The sequence below is a fragment of the Babylonia areolata genome, chromosome 10 (genome assembly GCF_041734735.1).
Source record: "Babylonia areolata isolate BAREFJ2019XMU chromosome 10, ASM4173473v1, whole genome shotgun sequence".
Lineage (NCBI taxonomy): Eukaryota > Metazoa > Mollusca > Gastropoda > Neogastropoda > Buccinidae > Babylonia > Babylonia areolata.
In genome coordinates, this window is record NC_134885.1 from 17,268,461 (window position 1) to 17,289,805 (window position 21,345).

Consider the following 21,345-nt stretch of genomic DNA (forward strand, 5'->3'; position numbering starts at 1 on the left):
TCAGTGTGCATGTGCTTGACATGCCCCTATGCATAAAGTAACTTAATGCATTGCAGCATGTCATGCACATGCACACTGATACTCATAGTGATACAGCATTAATAATCATTATTTCATACTTTTATTATCAGTAAACTGCTTTATCTGATTATATTAAGAAATGAATAATTATATATTAAGAAATGAGTAATTTTATATGTGTATTATTTTTTATTTTCTGATAAAATACATAAAAGTAAAGTATTTTGTAAAGTCCTGTGTAAAGAATGAAAGCCATAATGTAGATGTACAAAACTGAAATTACTGTTGATATTTAATCTAACATTATTAGCATTTATGTATACACTTCAGAACACCCTTATGACTGATACTTTGTACCACAAGAATTGATTACCTGTGCCACATATCTGCACATTTTTTTTAGCAGATTGATTGAGTGTTTGACTGATGAGGTTGTGTGTCCTTTTTGTGTGAAGTAAGGGGTTTGGCAAGTAGGTTTTCTTTGCAGATGAAGTGTTTGAAGTGTTCATTTGGATTATGAAGTGTATTTCATTTGATGCTATGCTGGGATTAAAATGCACATGAACTTGTACCTTTTGTGTGAGCAGTTTTGTTGTATGGATCTTTTTTGTTATTTTGTTTTGCTTGTTGCATGAATTGTGGTAATATCACAAGCACAGTAATCAGTGAGCACATTGAATTACAACGATTACATGATTCAGCATCATGATTTAGCATTTTTCCCTTTAATCTGGCATAAATTTTTAGTACACATACTATACAATGCAAAAGTTTCATTGTAACTGAAACACAAACAACACCACAACAAAACTAATCTGAAAAATGGAAGATTTTAGTCATGTTGAGCTGATTAAAAAGTAAGTATACTTACACCTCAGTCGCAATTCTTTCCAAAAAATAAGAAAATTCTTATTTGAATAAAATCAAGTACACTCAATATTTTTCTTTCAAACTTTGTGCAATTGTGGATATTGCCACTAGGTATGTGTGTGCAAAATTTCATGAACATATCTTGCTTAGAAGTATGTGGTTGCTATGAACATGTTCCAAAACTTTTCAGCCTTGATTTCTCAGTTTGTTACTTTCGCAACTTTAGAACTTAAAATCAAAATAACTTTTCACAGAATCGTCCGATTTACAAACTTTTTTTTTTTTTTTTTTTTTTTTTTTGCTGTAAAGCTCTTTTATTGCAGATTTATGATATACCAATAACTAAAAATCGACCTCTGGTGCAAAGTGACTATTTCGTGGTGGAGGGTCACATATAACCTTCAATGCAAAGGGAAAAAAGGGAAAGAAAAAACAAACAAAAAACCAAACGAATACTTTTATGTTGTCGCAGAAATGGAAAGAAATCAACCTTTTATTTACCTGTGTACTAGCTAAATTGGTGGCATAAGCAACATTGACTTGAAGTTGTGTACCTTTCCAATGACAGAGTTACTTTTCTTTATTGTTGTTTGATATTTTATTCTCCTAAACTCAATGTTCCTTTTTCATTTTGAATCAAAATCCCATCAAGGCAACCATGTATTTGTTCATATTATCTGTATATTTTGTGCAACATACTCGGGACGAAATGGCTACGCCAGTGTTGAATAAAAGCTAATTTGTATTTGAAAAAAAGGAGGATACTTTCAACATCTCACTGTAAGATTGCATAAAAAGGGAGGAGGAGGTTTTATATTTTGTCCCCAACTAACCCGTTATGTTACTGATCCATTTGAAATTTTTCAGTTCATAAATTCTAACATTTGTTTTTTTGGTGATTTTATTTCTTACCCAAACAAATGGGTCATCTGTGGGGAAAGATGGGGGAGCCAACTGGCAGTACTGAGTTAAGTTTCAAACAACAAGAAATTTATGATAGTCTCTTCATTTTCCTTTAAAAAACAGTATGGGCTACGTAGCAGTTTGCGTGCTATCATTTTTTGTTAATTATTACCCTTGGCAACCCAGAACTGCCAGGCAAATAGGAAACACAAGCTAAAATACCACCAAAAATTGAAGGGGTTATCTTATTATCCATTAATTTTGTTTCATTATTCATCAAGCGATTGATTATTTTTGATTGTTTATTCATTGACTGTCTATCCTGATGGCCTGGGTTGGCAAAGACTGAATCACTGCACAGTTCCTAGAGTTACTGTGGAATGAATATTCAGCATGACTGGCACTTGATTCTTAGTTTAAATGTACAGATTTTGCCTTCATGTTTTGCCTGTGATCAGCAAATTCTTTCTTCAAATCTTCTTCTTCTAGTTATACTGGTTGAGTGTAACAGCACTAATAGAAATCCTTATCTATTTGTTCTGTTTGGAGATAAAAAATTTCCACTGTCCTTTCTTCTTTCAGTTCTTTCTCATGACAGAAAATATGTGTTTTCTTTTTAAGCCTATCACACACACACACACACACACACACACACACACACACACACACACACACACACACAAAATGTGTGTGAGACATACTGACACTTCCAGTGTTGGTCAGGAATTTTTAGCAACCCTCCTAAAGATACATACATCAAGTGGAAAACATTCAGCTTTTAGTCCCTGTCTTGCTGTTTGAACTCATAACACAATCAACAGTGGGGACAACCTACCATGGGCTGAAAATTCCCCAAACAATATGCCTCTCAGGAGGTGAACCCATATCCTGTCACCAGTCCATGATGTTACCCACTTGGCATGGCTGGTATAAATTCAAGTTAACACTGTAAGCAAAAATCACACTTTGTGAGTGGTGAAAATGAGGCGGGCACACTGACAAACAATAAACTTTGCAGAACCCAGACATAATTTGCATGCTTTAACTCACTTTCAGTGGCATATTTCATGACAATTATGAAAGAATGAATGATGATTTTTTTTATATTCCATTTACTATTGACATTTTATTTTGCTGATTATTTATGACTGAACAAAAATGATTTTGTCAAGTATGCTGCAGTCGGCATTGATGTTTCTCCATCAAAACTGCTTTTTTTTCCATTCTTTCTTTCTTTCTTTTTTCCCTTTGATACTATGCAAATCATATTTGACATACCAGTTGTCTAGACTGACATACTAACCTTTTCATCCTTTCCTCGCCCAAGGAGGTTGTTGTAATCAAGGAGTTTGTCAAATCGTTTGTCTATCACATTGTTGGGGCCGTTCATCATGGCCACCAGTTTGTTCAGAGGGCACAAGACCAGTTCTTCAACCGTGCATGTCTGGAATACAAAACAAACAGTGGTCACATCTGCCAGACCCTTGGTGGTGGTAGTGTTTCTGCCTCACATATTATTCTAAAGCATAACTCTCATGCTACTGTCCCCTACACACACCCACACCAAGTCTAGTTCTGTCACAGTTCAGAACTGTGAGTTCACAGACACCTATCAATGTCCCATCATCCACATTGTTAATTAGGGTAAAGTGATCTAATTCCGACCCGTTCAGTCACCTGCTTTGGTTCTCAACGAATTACTGTAGACTAACAGCATACCTATTTGATATGCACAGTCAGTAACTTTTGTCAGACTGTCTGTGATCGAATACAATGCCTGTCGTGTTTCTATGTGCTATTTTTAGTTCTGCAGAAGCGGTTTGAAAACGTTGGTGTGCTTGATCTAACCCCCCCCCCCCCCACACACCCCTCCCCAGCCCCCCGGTGGGGCCAAAGCTAGAAGAGATGAGAGTTAATATGCTGAGAAAACCACTGTCCAAATAGACCTGTATGTCCCAAGGCCATGTCTTCTGGTACCAGTGGAGTTTCAATTCCCGCTGGAGGACCCTGCCCAGAGGGAAGAAGGCGTAAGAGACCCCTTCATACTCAAGGATGAAGTGAGAGTTCTCAATGACACATAGAACGATTCAAGCATAGGAGTCCAACGTCCTGTGTTGAAGCAACTGTCATGAACAGTGTGTCCAAACTCATCCCCAGGGAGTCAACTGACTGACTTGGTCAATTGTCTAACTCAGCCCCAGTTCATCTCCCCAGTATTGAAAAAGAGTTTTTTCTGAGTTGCGGAAGGAAGCACATGGAGGGACTAGCAAGAGATCCTGCACCAGCAGTTCCACCTCTCTGAAGGGGTTGTCTGTGGTGTATAAAGACCAAACCATTCCCTTTCAGGAATCCTTCAAACACTTTCCCATTAGGAAAGCTCCAGATGCCAAGGACTCACTACCAGGTGGGAGTAAGGGGTGGCACCACTCGCCGAGTGGAAAGACATATACAGCGCCCCTTCCTAAGGTGCTCTGAGGTCCTAGAACATGAAGCTTCCTGCCTAGGTGGGGGATAGTATACATGGCGGTGTCCTCTGTGCATGGGTTATTCAGTTAACCAGGGTAAATTCTTACTGAACAATGTCAGAGCTGAGATGAGTTCAGCCTAGACCCAAGCTGAATCAGAAAGGAGCCTGTCCCCTGAGGAAAGAGGTTCAGTGGTGACCTCTACACATTCTTCTGCGACTATGGAAGCCTGATAAAAAATTTCCTCAGGTTCCAGCTGGGGTTGGATGCTTTCTGGTGCAGATGCACCCAGTAAAGTATCCTGAGCTTTGGGTCTACATTGTGGAAAGCAGAGCTGGACTGCCAGGCACCTAGTAAAAAAAACACAAGGGCAATGAATCCCTGTAGTCCCCCAGGCTAAAGGAGGCAGCTGAATAAGTGGCAGGACTGGAATCTTCTTCTTCTTCCTCATTCGCCTCCCATTAGATGAGCAGCCTGGTGTCCTCGATGAAGGCTGCCGTCCGTCGCAGCTCCTCCAGGGTGCCGTACAGTTTGGCTTCCACTGCTGTCGGTGTTGGCCTGTACTTCCTCCTGGATGCTGCATGCATTCTACAGTCTTGAAGGATGTGGTCGGTTGTCACTGATCCCTCACCACAAGGGCACTCTCCACTCTGTCCAATGCCAAATTTTGTGTGCATGTGGTGGAGCAGGCAGTTGTGTCCAGTCCTCAGGCGGAAGATCTTGACCTGTTCCAGCAAATGGTATCTGTCTTCTGGGTTATATTTGGGGTGCTGGAGGTGCCACTTTATTCCTTGCAGGACTAGAATGCCAGCCATTCTTCTTGGGCAGGAGCACCCCGTCATCTCCGAAGGACTGGCAGAAACTCCTGGTTTCCATGAGTTGATAGCAACACAATGAGGTGCTAGGGAAGGAAAGTGCTGTAACAGTGGTCATCCTGACCAAGTGCTCAGTCCCTCCACCCTCAGCTGCTAGCACGAGCCACCATAGGAACACTAAATACGTGGGGGTCCATGGGCGAACATCTATAGGGGTAAGAATGGGAGAATCCATCCATGGGCACCGGCTATGCTTGAGAGGGAGGGTGCCAAACCTTCTCACCTAGTACCTAATGAGAAGAGGTAGGGACCCATGCATGCTGGGATGGCACAAGCACTCTTTTTCTGTATGTTACTCATGTTATGTGCGCCACAGGAGACCCCACAGCAGCAACAAACAATCATTGCAATCTCTGCCACTGAGACTGCTGCTCACAGAAACAAGGTAAACTCTTTCCATGGGTGGTCTGTGTAATCTCGTGTGATTCCACAGCCCAGAACTGCCTGTCATGCACGGGATTCCTCAAGCTGGGGAGACCGGCTGGATTGCGGGGTCATCTGACACAGGAAAGGGCCATGTGGAGATACCAGGGTGACTTGACCCAATGGGCAAAGGAGAGCTGTCCCTGCCCAAAGCCATGGCTTTCCTTGACACTGGGGGAGGTGGGAGAGGGAGAGGTGCACCCACACAGAGCCTTCTTAGTGCACTGATGATAGAGGGTGGACACCAAATCCCCTTGTGAAGACATATCCAGCCCCACATCAGTGGTAGCCACAATGGAGGCACAACTCTCAATGAAACTACCTTCCTAACAAGTTAACTTGGGGTAAGGCTAAATCACATTTCCCCTCAGTCTTCTCAGAATGATTCAGTAGGTCGGGCCATCCCACTACGATTCATCTGCAAAGATGCATTGATCCAATTGCAAAAGGGAGAACCCATGAGCTCTGGGTTCTAGAGGTATGCCCGGTGGCAAGCAAGGCCTTGTGATCAGAACAAGCCATTTCCAAAAACTTCGAGCCTGACAGAGAAAGTGAAGCGAGGACACGATTGAGCGAGAAAATGAAACATTCAATCAAATGTCAAGAACTGATGCAAACAATGTAAAAGACAAAAATTCTGAGAAGAAAATGTCCCTGAAAGCTGTACACAATAACAACAATGTTGAGTGTTGGCCTAGCGGTAACACATCCACCTAGGAAGTGAGAGAATCTGAGCGCACTGGTTCAAATAACACAGTTGCCAGTATTTTCTCCCCCTCCACTAGACCTTGAGTGGTGGTCTGGATGCTTGTCATTCTGAAGAGACAATAAACTGAGGTCCCATGTGCAGCATGCACTTAGCACATGTAAAAGAACCCACAGCAACAAAAGGGTTGTCTCTGACAAAATTTTGCAGAAAAATCCACTTCAATAGGAAACCAAATAAAATTGTAGATGGCACACACACACACACACACATGCGCGCGTGCGCACACACACACAAAAAAGACAAAAAATGGTGGCGCTCTCAGTGTAGCAAGGTGCTCTCCCTGAGCAAAGCATCCCCAATTTCACAAAGAGAAATCTGTTGTGACAAAAAGAGTAATACAATACAGGCATTCCAAAAATTAAAATTTCCATTGCATAAAAGGTTGGCAAAGTCAGAGCAACTACATATTCTACTTATCTCAGTAAGCAGTGACCATTAGAATGTTCACCAGTTCCAACTGGAAATGGCATTAGATTGACATGCAGACGGCAGACTAAGAGCAGAATGATATGTGGCCAAACAGAGCAAACTAATAGACCTTGTTTGGATCAGTTTGGCACTGTGCAGTATATGACACATTCTTTTTAACAAAAGGCATGCAACATATATACAGGAGCATCTTTAAACTGAAAATTATGGCATATACTTTATGGTGTGTATGACTGCATAATGTCCATTAGTACATAAATACAGATCAGAGAACTATCCATGACTAAAGAACTGTCCAAGACAAAATTTCCCAACCCTGTTTGACAGTAAATATGGTGTGAAAAAAGTGATAAAACAGCAACAAGTATACAGCAAAATACAGAACTTGCAAGACATTAAAATAAAATTATCACAGTTAAGTATTGTATTCTGTGTATAATTTTTTTCAAACTCAATTTATCAAGAACTGTCTGCTCTTCCTTTGATTGTTAACTTCTGAAAATTCCTTGTGTCAATACAAGAACCTATGGTGAATGCTCTTTCATCTTTGATGCTCTTCATATCTGGAACAACCATCCACATCATATCCGTTCATCTGACTTCATCTCTGTCTACAAAATACTGATGGTGTTTGACTCATCACCCTCCCAGTAATCTGTTGTTAGTGCTAACCACTTCCAATGGCAGCTTAAAACGGAAGACTCACCAGTGTCTTGTAGTGTGACAGAAGTTCTCTGTGCACCGTCAGATAACGTGTAACTTCCTCACATGCCTTATCTCCGAAATAGTCTGAAATGTCAGCTGCCAGGTTTTCTTGACAAACTATCACATCCTGCAATGGAATATAATTAGACAATGAGACAATGAGAGACACAGAGAGAGAGAGAGAGAGAGAGACAGAGACAGAGACAGAGACAGAGAACAAGAACAAAACTTTAATCTCCAGGAATCCGGCCCCAAGAAAGAGGTCAAAAGTACACAATATGGTGATCATGCAGGGACAACAAAATGTAAAATACATACTAACTTAAACCTGTAGAACAAAAGTGCTTCTTGTGCATAGTAAATTAATTCTAACTTTCATCATTGTTGTCACAGAATTCCTGTTGTATCTTCAGGGCATTAAATATATAAACGCAGAGTTTACAAATACTGTAAACAGAACCATTCTTCAGCAAGTGAACATACAATTGACCTTCAGAGTTCAGATGTTTTTGCCGCAGGTTATTGTAAAGGACACAATTGTTTATAAAATGGTTTTCATCTTCGACCACATTACAACGTTTACATGCGTAATATGAATTACATTTGAATGTTCTCCTAAAAAATGATCTATTTATCGGGAGCAAACCAAGCCGTAATTTTACCAAACAATCAAAATATTGCTCACACTGAAAACCAGTTTTAAACAGTCTGTAGTTATGATATATATCTTTAGACATTACCACCTCGTCCCACTCTTGCATAAATATATTTTTCATTTTTTGCTTAAATAATGACAAAAATGGGTTTGCTCACAAGCAACGTCTTGTTGCAACCAGACATATCCAAACCCAAGTCTAAATAAAGTATTTTTTACTAAAGACACCCAGCATTTTTTCACCTTTAATTAAGGTTAAACAACATCAAATATGCCTGTCTGGGTAATCAGTGCACATTCATATTCAGCAATCTTAACAAGCACTTGATACACCTTGTTGCACTATTCATATACAGTGGATAACGTCCTAATTCGCCATATGCAAACTTGTTTGGTACTCTAAGTGGTAAGTAAAAAAAATGTTTACATGCAAAGGAATGAACCTTCTCAATATTATCAAATCTGTTAAGACCCCACATGTCAGAAGTGTACAACAAAAATGGGTTGTACCTGAGCATCAAATATTTTGAAAAAACATCCTTTGGAAATATCATTCAGCTTCGTTATATATTTTATACAGTCAATGCATGCATGTTTGCCTTTTGCTGCTAAAATCCCTACTCCTTTGTTTATAAATGAGTATGAGAGAGAGAGAGAGAGAGAGAGAGAGAGAGAGAGAATAACAATTTCAATGACAACTGTAAACAAATCAAAATACCAACCTGAATTTTCATTTCTTTTGTATTCAAGGTAACTCACACACACATGCATGCACGAATGCATGCAAATCACACACACACATGCATGCAAGCACACACACACTTACACACATCTGTGTCAGATATTTTACATTCTTCAGACAATGATTTACATGATATGGCACCTCATGTTCTGGTGCCACCTGTCCCTCGCTGGGAGTTAACAAAAGCAATTAACATATGTGCTTCTGACACAACAAAAGGAGAATCTCCACATATAATAGCAGCATCTGTCAGAATTGAATTAGAAGGAAATTTTGATAAACACTTAAAAGTTTACACTGATGGCTTGGCTCTGGATGATAGCAGTGCGGGATTTGCTTTTGTCATTCCTGGCCTAAAAACAGAAAAATCATATTATCCAGGTAAGGGACATTCAATTTTTATGGCTGAATTGGTGGCCATCTTACAGCCTTAAATCATCTTTTTCAAATACCAATGATGATAAGTAATATCTTATTTTGTGTTGATTCTCAATCTGTTTTAAAAAGTTTGCTCCTTTTTGAGAATAATCAGAGAGAAGACTGACTGTTTGAAATTAGGTATTTATTGCACTCCCTATTTGTGAAGGGTGCAAATGTTGATTCTTGTTGGATACCATCCCATACTAGATTCCTTCATAACGACCAGCAAAAAGAGCAGCAAAAAGGGGAGCAAAGAATTATACAAATAGTATAAAAGTATATTGCCTACTGTCATACAAAGAAATAAGTAATACAGCAGAAAAAGACTTTTATAGGTGCTTTCATTCAACTCTTAACCAGTAGAGTGCCTATGAGACATCAGCTGACGTCCTACAAAAAGTATTACCATAGTTCCTATAAGACGTCCACTGATGTCCTGCATATGTTCCGATTTTTCCTTCATTGGAGTTTGGTTCAATTCACATAAACAGACTCTGAACAGTTAGTTTGATGTGTCTGGATTATAAAAATACTATTCAAATGAACATATATCAGGTGGAAGACCCCATTGTACTTGATAATAATTTGCTAACAGACCACTTGATATGCATGTGGAAAAGAGGGTTGCAACATGTGCAAAAAAAGGCATTGAAAAATGTGTCCAGTAAAGCAAATAGTCACAGTCAACAGATTAACACAATTCTGAAAACTCTCCTTGTGATTATGGACAGCTTTTGTGATGGGGAAGGATCACTCTTGTCTGATGATTGGTTTGAAAACGAAGGTGACTGACAAAAATGGTAATGAAACTGACAGTCCATTTGATGGTAATTCAGTCCGTCCATTCGATCAGACAGCATTTTTGAGCAAGTGGCTATGACTGACAGAATATGTACAGCAAGCATTGGAAGAAGGGGAGGAGAGGGAGAGGAGTGATGTAAGACGATAGGTCAAATGTCAGCCAGAGGTCATCAAAGAGGTCAAATGCCAGCCAGAGGTCATCAAAGGGGCGTGCCTTTTGGGAAGAGTGTTCTCACATTTCAATGCAGACTGCAGGAAATTGACAACCGCCAATACTCCACGATTTTCACGAAACGCAGGGTTGAATCTGCAATGGATGTGAAACACATCCTTTTTGTTTTTAACACTTTGTTTTTTCGCTGAATCAGCTGGATGACTTGTTTGAAGAGGTGGCAAGCCGAATGCACAGCAGACACTTTAACCCTTTCGCTGCCAGGAAAAAAAGATTTAAGTGAAATCTATTTGCCAGGGTTTTTTCACAAAAAAACGGGTATAAATTTTCAAAAAATTCTGTGCTCTTTGTTATTGGAGAAAGACACATAAAAGTATATATTTTCTGAAAGGTAAATGAATAAAGAATACAAAACACATGCTGTTTTCCCATTTTATATATTTTTAGTGACATGCTGTTGTTTTGAAATCAGTGTTTTGTTTTTTGTCACATTTTCAACTTGTTCATTACAAACATTAGTCAGGTAATTTGCACAAAAACATCATATTTTCTGGACAAATGGATATCTGCAAACACAAAATCATACTAGAACAACCACAATATATATATATATTTTTTAAGAGATAGATACACAATACATTGTGACTTCTCCAAGTGATAAGATGGATGTGAGGCCACGCCCCCTCAGTCTGCACCCCCTTCGTCCTCACCCCTCTCACACGGTCACTTGATTCAGTTCTCATCAGACCGCGTTGGCTGCGTGCCAAGAATATCGCTCTGCTGCTAATTCGGTCATCTGTCGTCTGCTAACATCTGTACAGCCGGCATCACTCACTGACAGTCGCATCTTGGCCACTCTCTTGATTACTCCCTTTATTTTCTATCAGATCGTCCTATAAATGTTCATCACTATCTTCTTCGAATTTACGCTTCAATTCCTTCTGAGCATCAGCTAAAGAAAGAAATCTTGGTTGATTTAGTTCGTCACGATCGCATGTCTTGAGCACGGCGTCAGTCCGACATTTTGTTGAGCGAGCGAGGAGAGAAGTCAGGCAAACACTTGGACAGTGACCCAACCAAAACGTTCAAATAAAGGACTGCTTCATGACGTAGATGGGGTTTCTAGCTATGAATAGAATCTAGAGAGATTTCCCAGGCTAAAGCTACCACTATTTTTGCCAATGAAGTGAATGCAAACCAGGGAAGAGTCAGAATATTTCGATGACGAGTTATCTCGTCATGCAGGCAGCGAAGCATACATGCTTGCCATGACGAGTTATCTCGTCATGCAGGCAGCCTAGGGGTTAATCAGCCCATGTCAACTTGAAAGGAACTTCACCCTCTCACTTGCAAAAGCTCTTTGTTGTCAAACAAATCTTGCCAGCTCAGTTTCTGAGACCGTGATTGACCTTTTATGTTGACTTTACCCACCTTTGTCATTGTTGGGACAGTGATTTACTTACATGTCTGCATGAGCTGTGATTTGTTTTTATAAACTTACAGCCTGTTTTAATTTCTTCTACAGGTATAATCTGACAATAGGCATGCTATATCTAGCCGTATTTTGTTTCTTTTCTTTATGGGTGTCATTATGTAGAGGTGGAAATAGACTTTTTTGTTGCATAAAAATTATTATCTTGACTTTACATGCCTGAACAGTTATCTCCAATTAACCTAATTGGGAAAAAAAAGCCCAGAAGCAGAATCTACACTCATTTTCCTTCACAAAAATGTTTACTTTCTTTCTGTATCACCCATAGCTTTTGTGCTAGAATTTTTTGTGATTTATTACCCCCAAATCCTCAAAAATTCCCTGGCAAGAGGAGAGCACTTTTTTTTTTTTTTTAAACAAAATTCTCTGGTACTGAACTGGTTAAACCTCTTCAGTTGACTCTCTCAGACTTTGATCCGATTCGCAGACCAATTCTGAGCTTAACACTTTGGCCGCTGATGTTGCCTTTTAGCACCCACTAAGGAGGCCACCAATGTTGCCAAAAGGCGACCAAAACAGGGTAGGTAATTCACAAACCAACCACTCTTATTTTGAGGAGGGTTGAAAGGCCATATTTTGTGAATGTGACCAGGGGAATCCCCTTCTATCGATCGACGCCATAATTTCAGTACTTCTGTAAGTTTTTGAGTGAATTTATTACAGTCTTATCCGCAACTTCGATCATTTCATTTTCCAAAAATGGCGGCATCGATGAGCAGACAATGCTACTTCACAACTGAGCAAGTTATAGAGCAACTGAGACTGCAGCCAGGCCAGCAAAATGAAGATTCGGGCGAAGAATACCCGTATGATGATGAAGAAGTTTCATTATCTGATGGGGAGAGTGATAGTGGTGGCAACTGGGCACTGGGCCAAGTACCAAGTCGCTAGCGTACAGGGTGTGGCCAGACGAGTGGAGCATGTGTTCCTGCTATGGCCACCACATCGGCAGCTGTGGGTGACCACGATAGTGAAGGGGAAGTGTGTGTTGCTCAAGTTGCAGCATCTGCTTCATGTCAGAGACCAACAACACAGCGTGGCCGTGGGTCAAGCTCGACTACACACCAACGACCAGGACGGAGGGGGGCATTCTACCAAGCCCTGATTTGTCTCAGTGGGTTTTGTACCACATGGATGATCCCTACTGTCCTGCAGAATGGCTTCAAATTTTTACTAAAAAAACACAAAACAAACACGTAAGAGCTGTGTGTGTGTGTATGTGTGTGTGTCACTGAGAGTGTGTGTGACTAAGATTAGGTTGCACATATTTTTTATATGAACAGATCAGAGGTGCACTATTCATTCACTAGTAGCACATATAAAATTATGTGTGCATTGTATCAGACAACTGTAGGACATTGAAGAGCAAGAGCAGTATGTTTATTTACCACACAAATATTTCATGTCAAGTTTTTTTTTCTTGTGAAGATTATGGAGATACAGTGTGTAAAGCAATGCCAGTGTAAAAATCTATGTTTTTACTATTTGTGCACTTGTTTATGAGTATAATATCTTTTATTTGCAGTATTTATCATTAGCTGATAATAAATCAGCTGTTATATAATTATTACCGATTGTATTTTACTTTTTTTTGCTCATGTCTTTCAGGTGTCCTTGTCAACACTGACAACTTCCATCCAGTGGACTTCTTTATGCTTTTCTTCCCAGAATCAGCATTCCAACTCATGGCTGACCAGTCTAATCTGTATGCAGAGGGGCTGCTGTCAGGCATCCTATTTGATGACCTGAAGCACCAAGCAGAGGTAAAGAGACAAAGACCCCAGCACTGGATGTTTCAGCCTCAGAGATGCTACTCCAGAGAACAGTAAACATCCAATGGCACATCTTTGTGATCCTTCTGGATCAGCAGAGGCCTATCACTAAGCTATACGACAGCAAACATGCCAATCAATCATTCAGCACTTCTGTATTTTTCTCTTCCATTACCTTCTCCCCATCTTCCCAAAAAGTCTGCAAAGTTGCATGACAAATTTTGAGGCAACTTACCTGCATCTGGTCCATGTAACTCATGACATTCCTTAGCAGCATCTTCACAGCTTTTTCTGCTGACCGAAAATGTGTTTCTTCTCGCTCGAAGTTCTCATCACGCAGCTGTAACAGCAGAATGATGTTATTTGGCTGGCTGTCAAGTTTATCACACACGCACACACACACACACACACACACACACACACACACACACACACACACACATTCTGTCTTCCTGTCTCTCTCTGGGGTTTCACCATTCTTGAAACAAATCATTAGAAAATATAAACATTGAAAATAGCATTCATTCATTCTTAGCATTAACATAAGAAACAGCCAGTCTGATTTTCTAGCCGGTGTTTCCATGTACTGATTGCTGTAACTCTGTATCTACAACACTGCTGACCAGAACAGTGTTGTGTCAAACTTATCAACAACAAAAAATGTCCAAAAGAGAGCATAAACACTTTTTCTCTACATTGACTCCCTCTCACAGTCTGTTCTCATCACACAATTGGTGTTCTGATTTACCACCATTTGGAAGGAACCCTCCTTTCACATTTGTCCAGCACACTGATTCAGCATTTGTGGTCCTCTTCTGTGTAAGAAAGGAAAGGACTTATGAAAGTCAGAGTCAGAGTCTGTCAGTAATTCTAAACTATCTCAGCTGTCAGTTCCATCTGAGAATATCTTCAGCCAGCTCAGTCTATGGCATTAAAGTAAAAGGTGATGTGAAAGGTAATGGTATGATTTGGTAGAAAACCAGAATGAACAGAAAAAAGTAAAACAAAATGCTGATCTCAACACCAAAGGGTGTTCAGCTTCTCTCTATGTCCTCCATAAAGGAGGTACAGTGTCTGATTGCAAGCAAAGCAAGTAATAACCATTTAGCAGTGGAAAAAATCAAGCTTGTGCTCCCCTGTTGCAAAATGCATGAAAACTAACTTCATATAAACATTATATGTTATCACAGACTCTACTTCTTCACGAAGAATTGGGAAGTTGTCCTTGTTTGTTGGCTCCTGACAATTAACAACACTTGGATCACCTTAGTTCTGGAAGTTGTATAGTTCAGTCCATCTGTTTATGGGCGAAATAGCCAAATGGCTAAAGCATTGGACTTTCAATCTGAGGGTCCTGGGTTTGAATCTCAGTGGCACCTGGTGGTTAAAAGGTACAGATTTTTCCAATCTCCCAGGTCAACATATGTGCTGACCTGCTAGTGCCTGAACCCCCTTCATGTGTATACACATGCAGAAGATCAAATACGCACATTAAAGATCCTGTAATCCATGTCAGCGTTTAGTGGGTTATGGAAACAAGAAAATACCCAGCATGCACACGCCTGAAATCGGAGTATGGCTGCATACATGGCTGGATAAATAAAGAAAAGGGTCATACATGTAAAATGTTACATGTCTGTCTGAGTGTGTATGTGTGCATGCATGAAATCTGATTAAATGACAGGAAATGAATGTGGCAGCTGTCAGTCAGCTCTACCCAGGTAGGCAGCCTGTTGTACAAATGACCCCGTGTTTATAAAGCGCTTTGAGTATGGTCTCCGACTGAGGATAGACATTGTAAGTATCCATATCAATAAATTTATGATTTCCTCTTCTTCAGTGAGACAGTTGCTGTCTTTGTCATGGATTGTACCGACTTTGCTTTGTTTCTGTTTGGTGAGGTCTTTGACAAGTTGGAGTGCCTTTTTGGAATTGTTACTGGCAAGTGAAATTTCAATCTCTTCACACTGCTCTTCTATCCACTGTTGCTTTGTCTCTTTCTTTTCCTTCCTGATCTTCTTGTTCAGTTCTCTGTATTCCACCATGCCTTCATCCGTTTTCTTAACTTTTACATGTTTCTTCTGGTGTCGCACAGGTCCAAGATGTTTTCAGTGACCCATGGCTTCGACTTCCCGCAGTTGTTCCCCAACACTTCTTTCACTGTTTCCATTAATATTGCACTGAAGTTGTTGATGATGGCTTCAACATCTTCCAGGAGGTGCAGTGGGCCGAACTTTACTCCAATGGATGCCCAAAATTCTTCTGCAATAGTGGGATCGTTCAGTTTCTCAAGGTTGAATTTAAGCATGCTGTTCTTTGGCTTCTTGACTCCTTTCAGGCATACTCTGAAGATCATCATGACAAGGTCATGGTCACTGCCAATATCCCCTCCTGGGAAAGTCCTAGTTTTAGCTGTGCTCACTCCTGACTTGTACCAGCTTTGCACGAAGATGTCAATTTGGTTGTGAGACTGGCCATCAGGGGAGTGCCAGGTCCATGTTGTTCATGCTTTGTTTGTTCCAAGTGTGTTTGCCAGCACCATGCCATTGAAATCAATGAATTCAAGAAACAAAGTCCCTTCTCATTGCTAATACTGTTGCATGCAGGGCCACAAAGTTATTTCCAATTGTTCAAAGCATCCTTCCCTACCTTCTAATTCCAGTCTTCTTGGACGACTATGATGTCCTTCTTGTCCACTTTGTCAATGACAGATTGCAGTGAGGTGTAGAATTGTTCTATTTGCTCACACTAAGTCTGATGTGGGAGTGTAGACCTGAACGATTGTGATATTAAATGCCTTTGCACACAGGCAGATGGTAAGCAGTCTGCTTGAAATAAGGTGGCACCCCAGTACAGCATTCTTGATGGTCTTGTTTACTAGAAAACCTAAACCATTTGCAAGACGGTCTTCTTCACCACTGAAGTAGAGTATATAACCTTAATGAGTTTGTACTTTTCCACAGTTCTTCCATCTGGTTTCGCTGAGGCAAAGTATGTGTAAGTTATAACAATCCATTTCATGGGTGAGTTTTTGAAGCTTCCCAACTTGACTGAGCATTCTCACATTCCATGTGTCAATTGTGATGTCTCTGCCATGGATGTTCTGGGTTTTTTTTTCCACCAGTGGCAAACTTTTCGCATCCGCCCTGATGGGAGACGGATAGCACAGTCCTTGTTCTGGGTGAGGACCAATCCGGTATTAGATTTGGTGCAGTGCTCATCATCATGAGGCGTGTCTTGGGCAGTTGTCACGTGGTGGTGCCCAGTGCTCTCCAGACCTGACCACAGCCAAAGTCCTCCTTCTTGGTGGCTTGCCTTGGTCATGAATATGTGTTCATTGAGCTCTGGCTGAGCCCTTCCACCCTGGCCGGTGATTTCTTCATGGAAATTCATATGCCCAGTGATGCTGTGTTAACATCACCCCCTCAAGTGAAGCGGTTTAGCGGGGTGTGGCGCATGCAGCCAGCATGTGAGAAATTTAAGGATGGATGAGGAACAGTGGTGCCCATCCACCATACCAGGTAGGGAGCATCCTGCCAGGACACCAAAGGTACGACCTCTATCCAAGCCCCTACACATACACACACACACACATATATATATATGTGTGTGTGTGTGTGTGTGTGTGTGTGTGTGTGTGTGTGTGTGTGTGTGTGTGTGTGTGTGTGCAATACTGGAAACACCCAGTAAAACCCTGGGGTCCTCAGTTGCAGCTTAAGTTATAGCTTCCTTTGCTTGTGTAGGTGGATTTTTTTTTTTTTTCAGTGAGTCTGGTAACACATTTGTTCATCAAAATAATGCATTGTTCATCACCAGTTCTGTTTTCCTGATTTTAAAAAAAAAACATTTCATTTTGTCTGTGGTTGAGACAACAGTGATGCCAAAAAGTGGGGCATGGCTTGGGATGAAACTTGTACAACAATCTGACTTAACCATAACAAGCAACACAATAATGAATACAGAGCATTAAGCTAGTAAATAAAACATTATTCATTAAAACTGACAGCAAGCTATTGTAAAACTTTATGCAGCAGGATGATTTTGACATAGCCAAAAATACAGCTAATGGTCATGCATTTCATTCATTTCCATTGATATCACCCGCACTGCATTCTGTCCATACAACACAGATTTGTTTCACCGAGTTAAAAGTACTCTAAACCCCCTCTTTGGGGATCAATCTTCCTGCATACAATTCACTTCACAGACACTTGGAGCTGAATACAAGTTCTGCTGAAGTTTTTTTTCAAACATGGCACGCTCTGCCTTTATATGTAATCCACACAACACATGCTCCGAGCTCAACAATAGAGCTGCGTGTTCTGTGTTGTGCATTTCAAACTGAAAGTATGTAGAAACATCTACAACATGAACATGACAAAAAGTATGTGGCATTTGCAGGCTAAAACACAAGTTACACATTGGTTGAGTCGTCTCCATCCAATACTGTGAAACACACATCACCTGTCAACTTCTGGAGCTTGTTGTATATGTGCGGCAAGCAAACCAAGGAAATGATACAATTTTGTTTTTATTGTTTATAAAACAGCTATGATTTACTGGACAAAAACTCAGTAAAATAATAAATCATGGTTGATTCTCTCAAAATGTCATCTCTTCCATAGTAACACATCTTAATGATCCCTACACAATATCTGCAGTGCATAAAAAATATGGAAATTTTTTTTTGCAAAACCTGACACATATTCATCATAACTGTGCACAGCGATTCATATTCATGCGATTCCACAGAAATGAAAAAAAAAACAAAAAAACGCACAGAATGAATACAAATGATATGAAGCATTCTTTTTGCAACTTTTGTTTGTGCAAGCTTAATTGCATGTGTTGTAATTATTAAAATCATTCTCAACACTACTATTTATATTTCTGGAAGAAATGCTGCCAGCGAAAATGGAAATTTCGAATAATAGTTTTCCCATGGTTTTCGATTCTGCACATAGCACTTGTAGTGATCTCTATGCACAGTTTTTTTGTTTTTTTTTTGGTGGGTGTCTCACCAAGTGAAGAATTTGTTGGCTACAGTGGAAGTGACTCAGATCTATTCCAATGCTTCCTCATTTTGCATGTTTCTAATCGCCTTACTCTGAAAGTGGCTCAGCATATACTTTGTGATTCTGTTTGATTTTTTTAAAAATTTTTGTTTGAGTAGGGCTACACCTGACAGGCAGCATAGTCCTTTCTCTCATTTCTTTTGTCAATTTTGTTGGAATGTGATTGTGGGTTGACATGAAAAATGTGTATGTGCTTTATGATGGAGCGGAGTATGCATTGGTGCTTGTTTTGTATAAATCTGCCACCAGTACTTCCAAGTTATTTGGACATATTTTCTGTGCAACCTGGCAAGTATTCTTGCTTGTCAGAGCACACATTTCTTCACCAGCCCCTTTTGCATATGCAGCCCACTCCACGAGTCCCTGAAGCTGACCACTATGACAGGCCCTAAACTGCTGTTGTTTCTCCCCCATGTGTCCTGCACACAGGACCAGCTCCTGTCCATGCCTCCTGAAGCACTTGACCCTTCTGTCATCGATGCCATCAGAGGGTGTGTGTGTTGGTTGTCACCTCCCCCATGTTCGCACTCATTGTGCATGACGTAGTAAGCAGAGGAAGATAGCTGTTGTGTGTGGTAATGAATGTGTAGCTCCCACTGACCATACTGTTGAATGTATTAACTTCAACAATCTAATTCAAGTGCCTCTGTCCTACTTTCCCTCCCACCACTCAGCTGGAGTTTCTCTAGGTCTGTTTAACATCCAGTCAGTTGGTCTCGCCCCAAATGCTCTCTATCAACGAACATTTGCTTTTGATTAGCCTTGACGTCTGTGTATTACTGAAACTTGGCTTCGCAGTACTAGTGATGAAGCTAAGTGTCGAGATCTCGCTTCCCCTGGCTACACTTACACCTCCTTCCCTCGTGTTACAACCACTTGCGGGCCAGGTATAGCCTCCGTTGTGTCAGACAGACTGTTCCCACGTACCATGTACACCACCACCTTCCCCTTCAACTATGCCTCCTTTGAACTGGCCCAGCTTTCATTTCGCTGCCACATTCCCACCTCAATGTGTTCTGCTTCTACTGTCCGCCTACAAACAAACAAAAAAACTTTCTGATAAAATGTTAACAGTTTCCAGACTTCATAGAACACCCCAACAGTTTACCAGGCTCCCTACTCATTGTCACTGACTTCCATTTTCATTTGGTTCATCCACACAGTTTTTACCTCTAAAATACATTAAATTGTTAGCCTGTTCAATCTCAGTCAGTCTGTAACCGAGTCTACACACAATCTTGGTCATATCCTCGACTGGGTGTTATATAGAGATGAGGACTGCTTCCTTAAGTTACCACTGTCCTCTAACCATTACAGTGTGACATGTCATCTGAATCTCACCAAACCTTTTACGCCTCATATGTGCAGGGAAGTGCGCTCACTGACCTCAATTGACTTAGATTCATTTAAAGCTGACCTACTGACTGATATCCCTTCTGAGCCGACTGCTTATCAGCTGTACACTGCCTTGCATGCTGTACTCAACAGCCATGCCCCATCGACTCGGCGCCTGATCTCCAATCGTTCCCCATCGCCTTGGTACAACACTGTGGGACCAGAACTGTTGGAGGCCAAGCGGGAGAGAAGGAGAGCTGAGAAGCACTGGTGTGCCACTAGTCTGACTGTCAACTGGGAAGTTTTTTAAATAGCCAGGAATAGTGTAACAAATATAGTTGACAGTGCAAAGACTAAGTTCTACTCTTCTAAAATCCTTGCATACACCACAGCCAAACAGTTATTCAACGCTACGAACAACCTACTAGGAAAAGTGAAAACCACTCCTCTCCCTACAATATTTTTGGTGCAGGAACTCCCTAAAAATTTTCAGACTTTTTCACTGATAAAACATTGTGCATTTGCGAGAAGCTTGACTCTGTTGTGTCTCCTCCTTCACCCGTTAAAGAATGCATATACATTGGACCTGTCTTACATTGTTTCCACCTGGTTACTGAGGACTTTGTGAAGAGATGCTGATAAACTGGAGTACTAAGTCAGGTCTCATGCTGCTCTTCCTGATGATTTCCAGGTATTTCTTCCCCTCTAGTAGATCAGCTGTGCATTCCCAATCTTCAGCACCATCTAGCAGCCCAAGTTTCCATGCTTTGGATGTTACAGCTGTTCCTGGCCAGGCTTTTTTGCTTTCTGCAGAGAGGTACTTTACTGGAACTTCTGGTGGTGTGGGTGCTCCTTGGGCAGTGCTCACCACGTGTGCAATTTCTTTTAGCAATTGGTTGTGCCTCCATGTGTATCATCCTTGGCTTAACACCGCTTTGCATGAGCTGAAGACATGTTCAACTGTTTGTTTGCCATTGCAGAGTGGGCATGCAGGGTCCTCTACTTTCCCCCATTTCAACAAGTTTGTATTCGAGGGAAGGTCATACACAGATCTGTGGATGAAGCTGATCGGACCTCAGAGGGGCCATGTCCCATATGTCGCTCCAGCTGAGACTCCTTTGAAGTGCATTTTCCCATGCTGTCCAATGCCCCTGCTGGACTTGCTGGACTGCCTTCTGGACTCTTTCATCATCCTCTTCCTTCTTGATCTCCTGTATGATCATGTCTCTTTTTGCTTTCCCCTTTGCCTTAGGACCACCATTCCATCTTTGTCAATCCCAGGCAAAGTCTGTTGGTTTGGGTGTGATACTATTTCCTTTGCTTTGAGACTTTCTTTCTGCACTGACTGCCTCCCTGACTTTCCATTTTCTGCCAGTCTTCAGCTTGGGTTGGCTGGATTTCACAATACTGTATCCTGAGTC

General features: G+C 40.9%; 1 protein-coding gene across 5 annotated transcripts in view; it reads right to left on the bottom strand.

Moving 5' to 3' along the window:
- The window catches only part of LOC143286835 (dynamin-binding protein-like), a 274,661-nt gene that overhangs the window by 91,676 nt on the left and 161,640 nt on the right, over window positions 1-21,345 (bottom strand). For 4 of the 5 annotated variants that reach the window (XM_076594658.1, XM_076594659.1, XM_076594657.1 and 1 more), the window contains 3 exons: window positions 13,750-13,854; window positions 7,462-7,587; window positions 3,098-3,238 (listed from right to left, as the gene is read on the bottom strand). In XM_076594658.1, the coding sequence (XP_076450773.1) occupies window positions 3,098-3,238; window positions 7,462-7,587; window positions 13,750-13,854 (372 nt within the window). Of the gene's footprint in view, window positions 1-2,629; window positions 2,741-3,097; window positions 3,239-7,461; window positions 7,588-13,749; window positions 13,855-21,345 lie in introns of those variants that run through there. The other variant, XM_076594660.1, reaches the window with a different exon arrangement.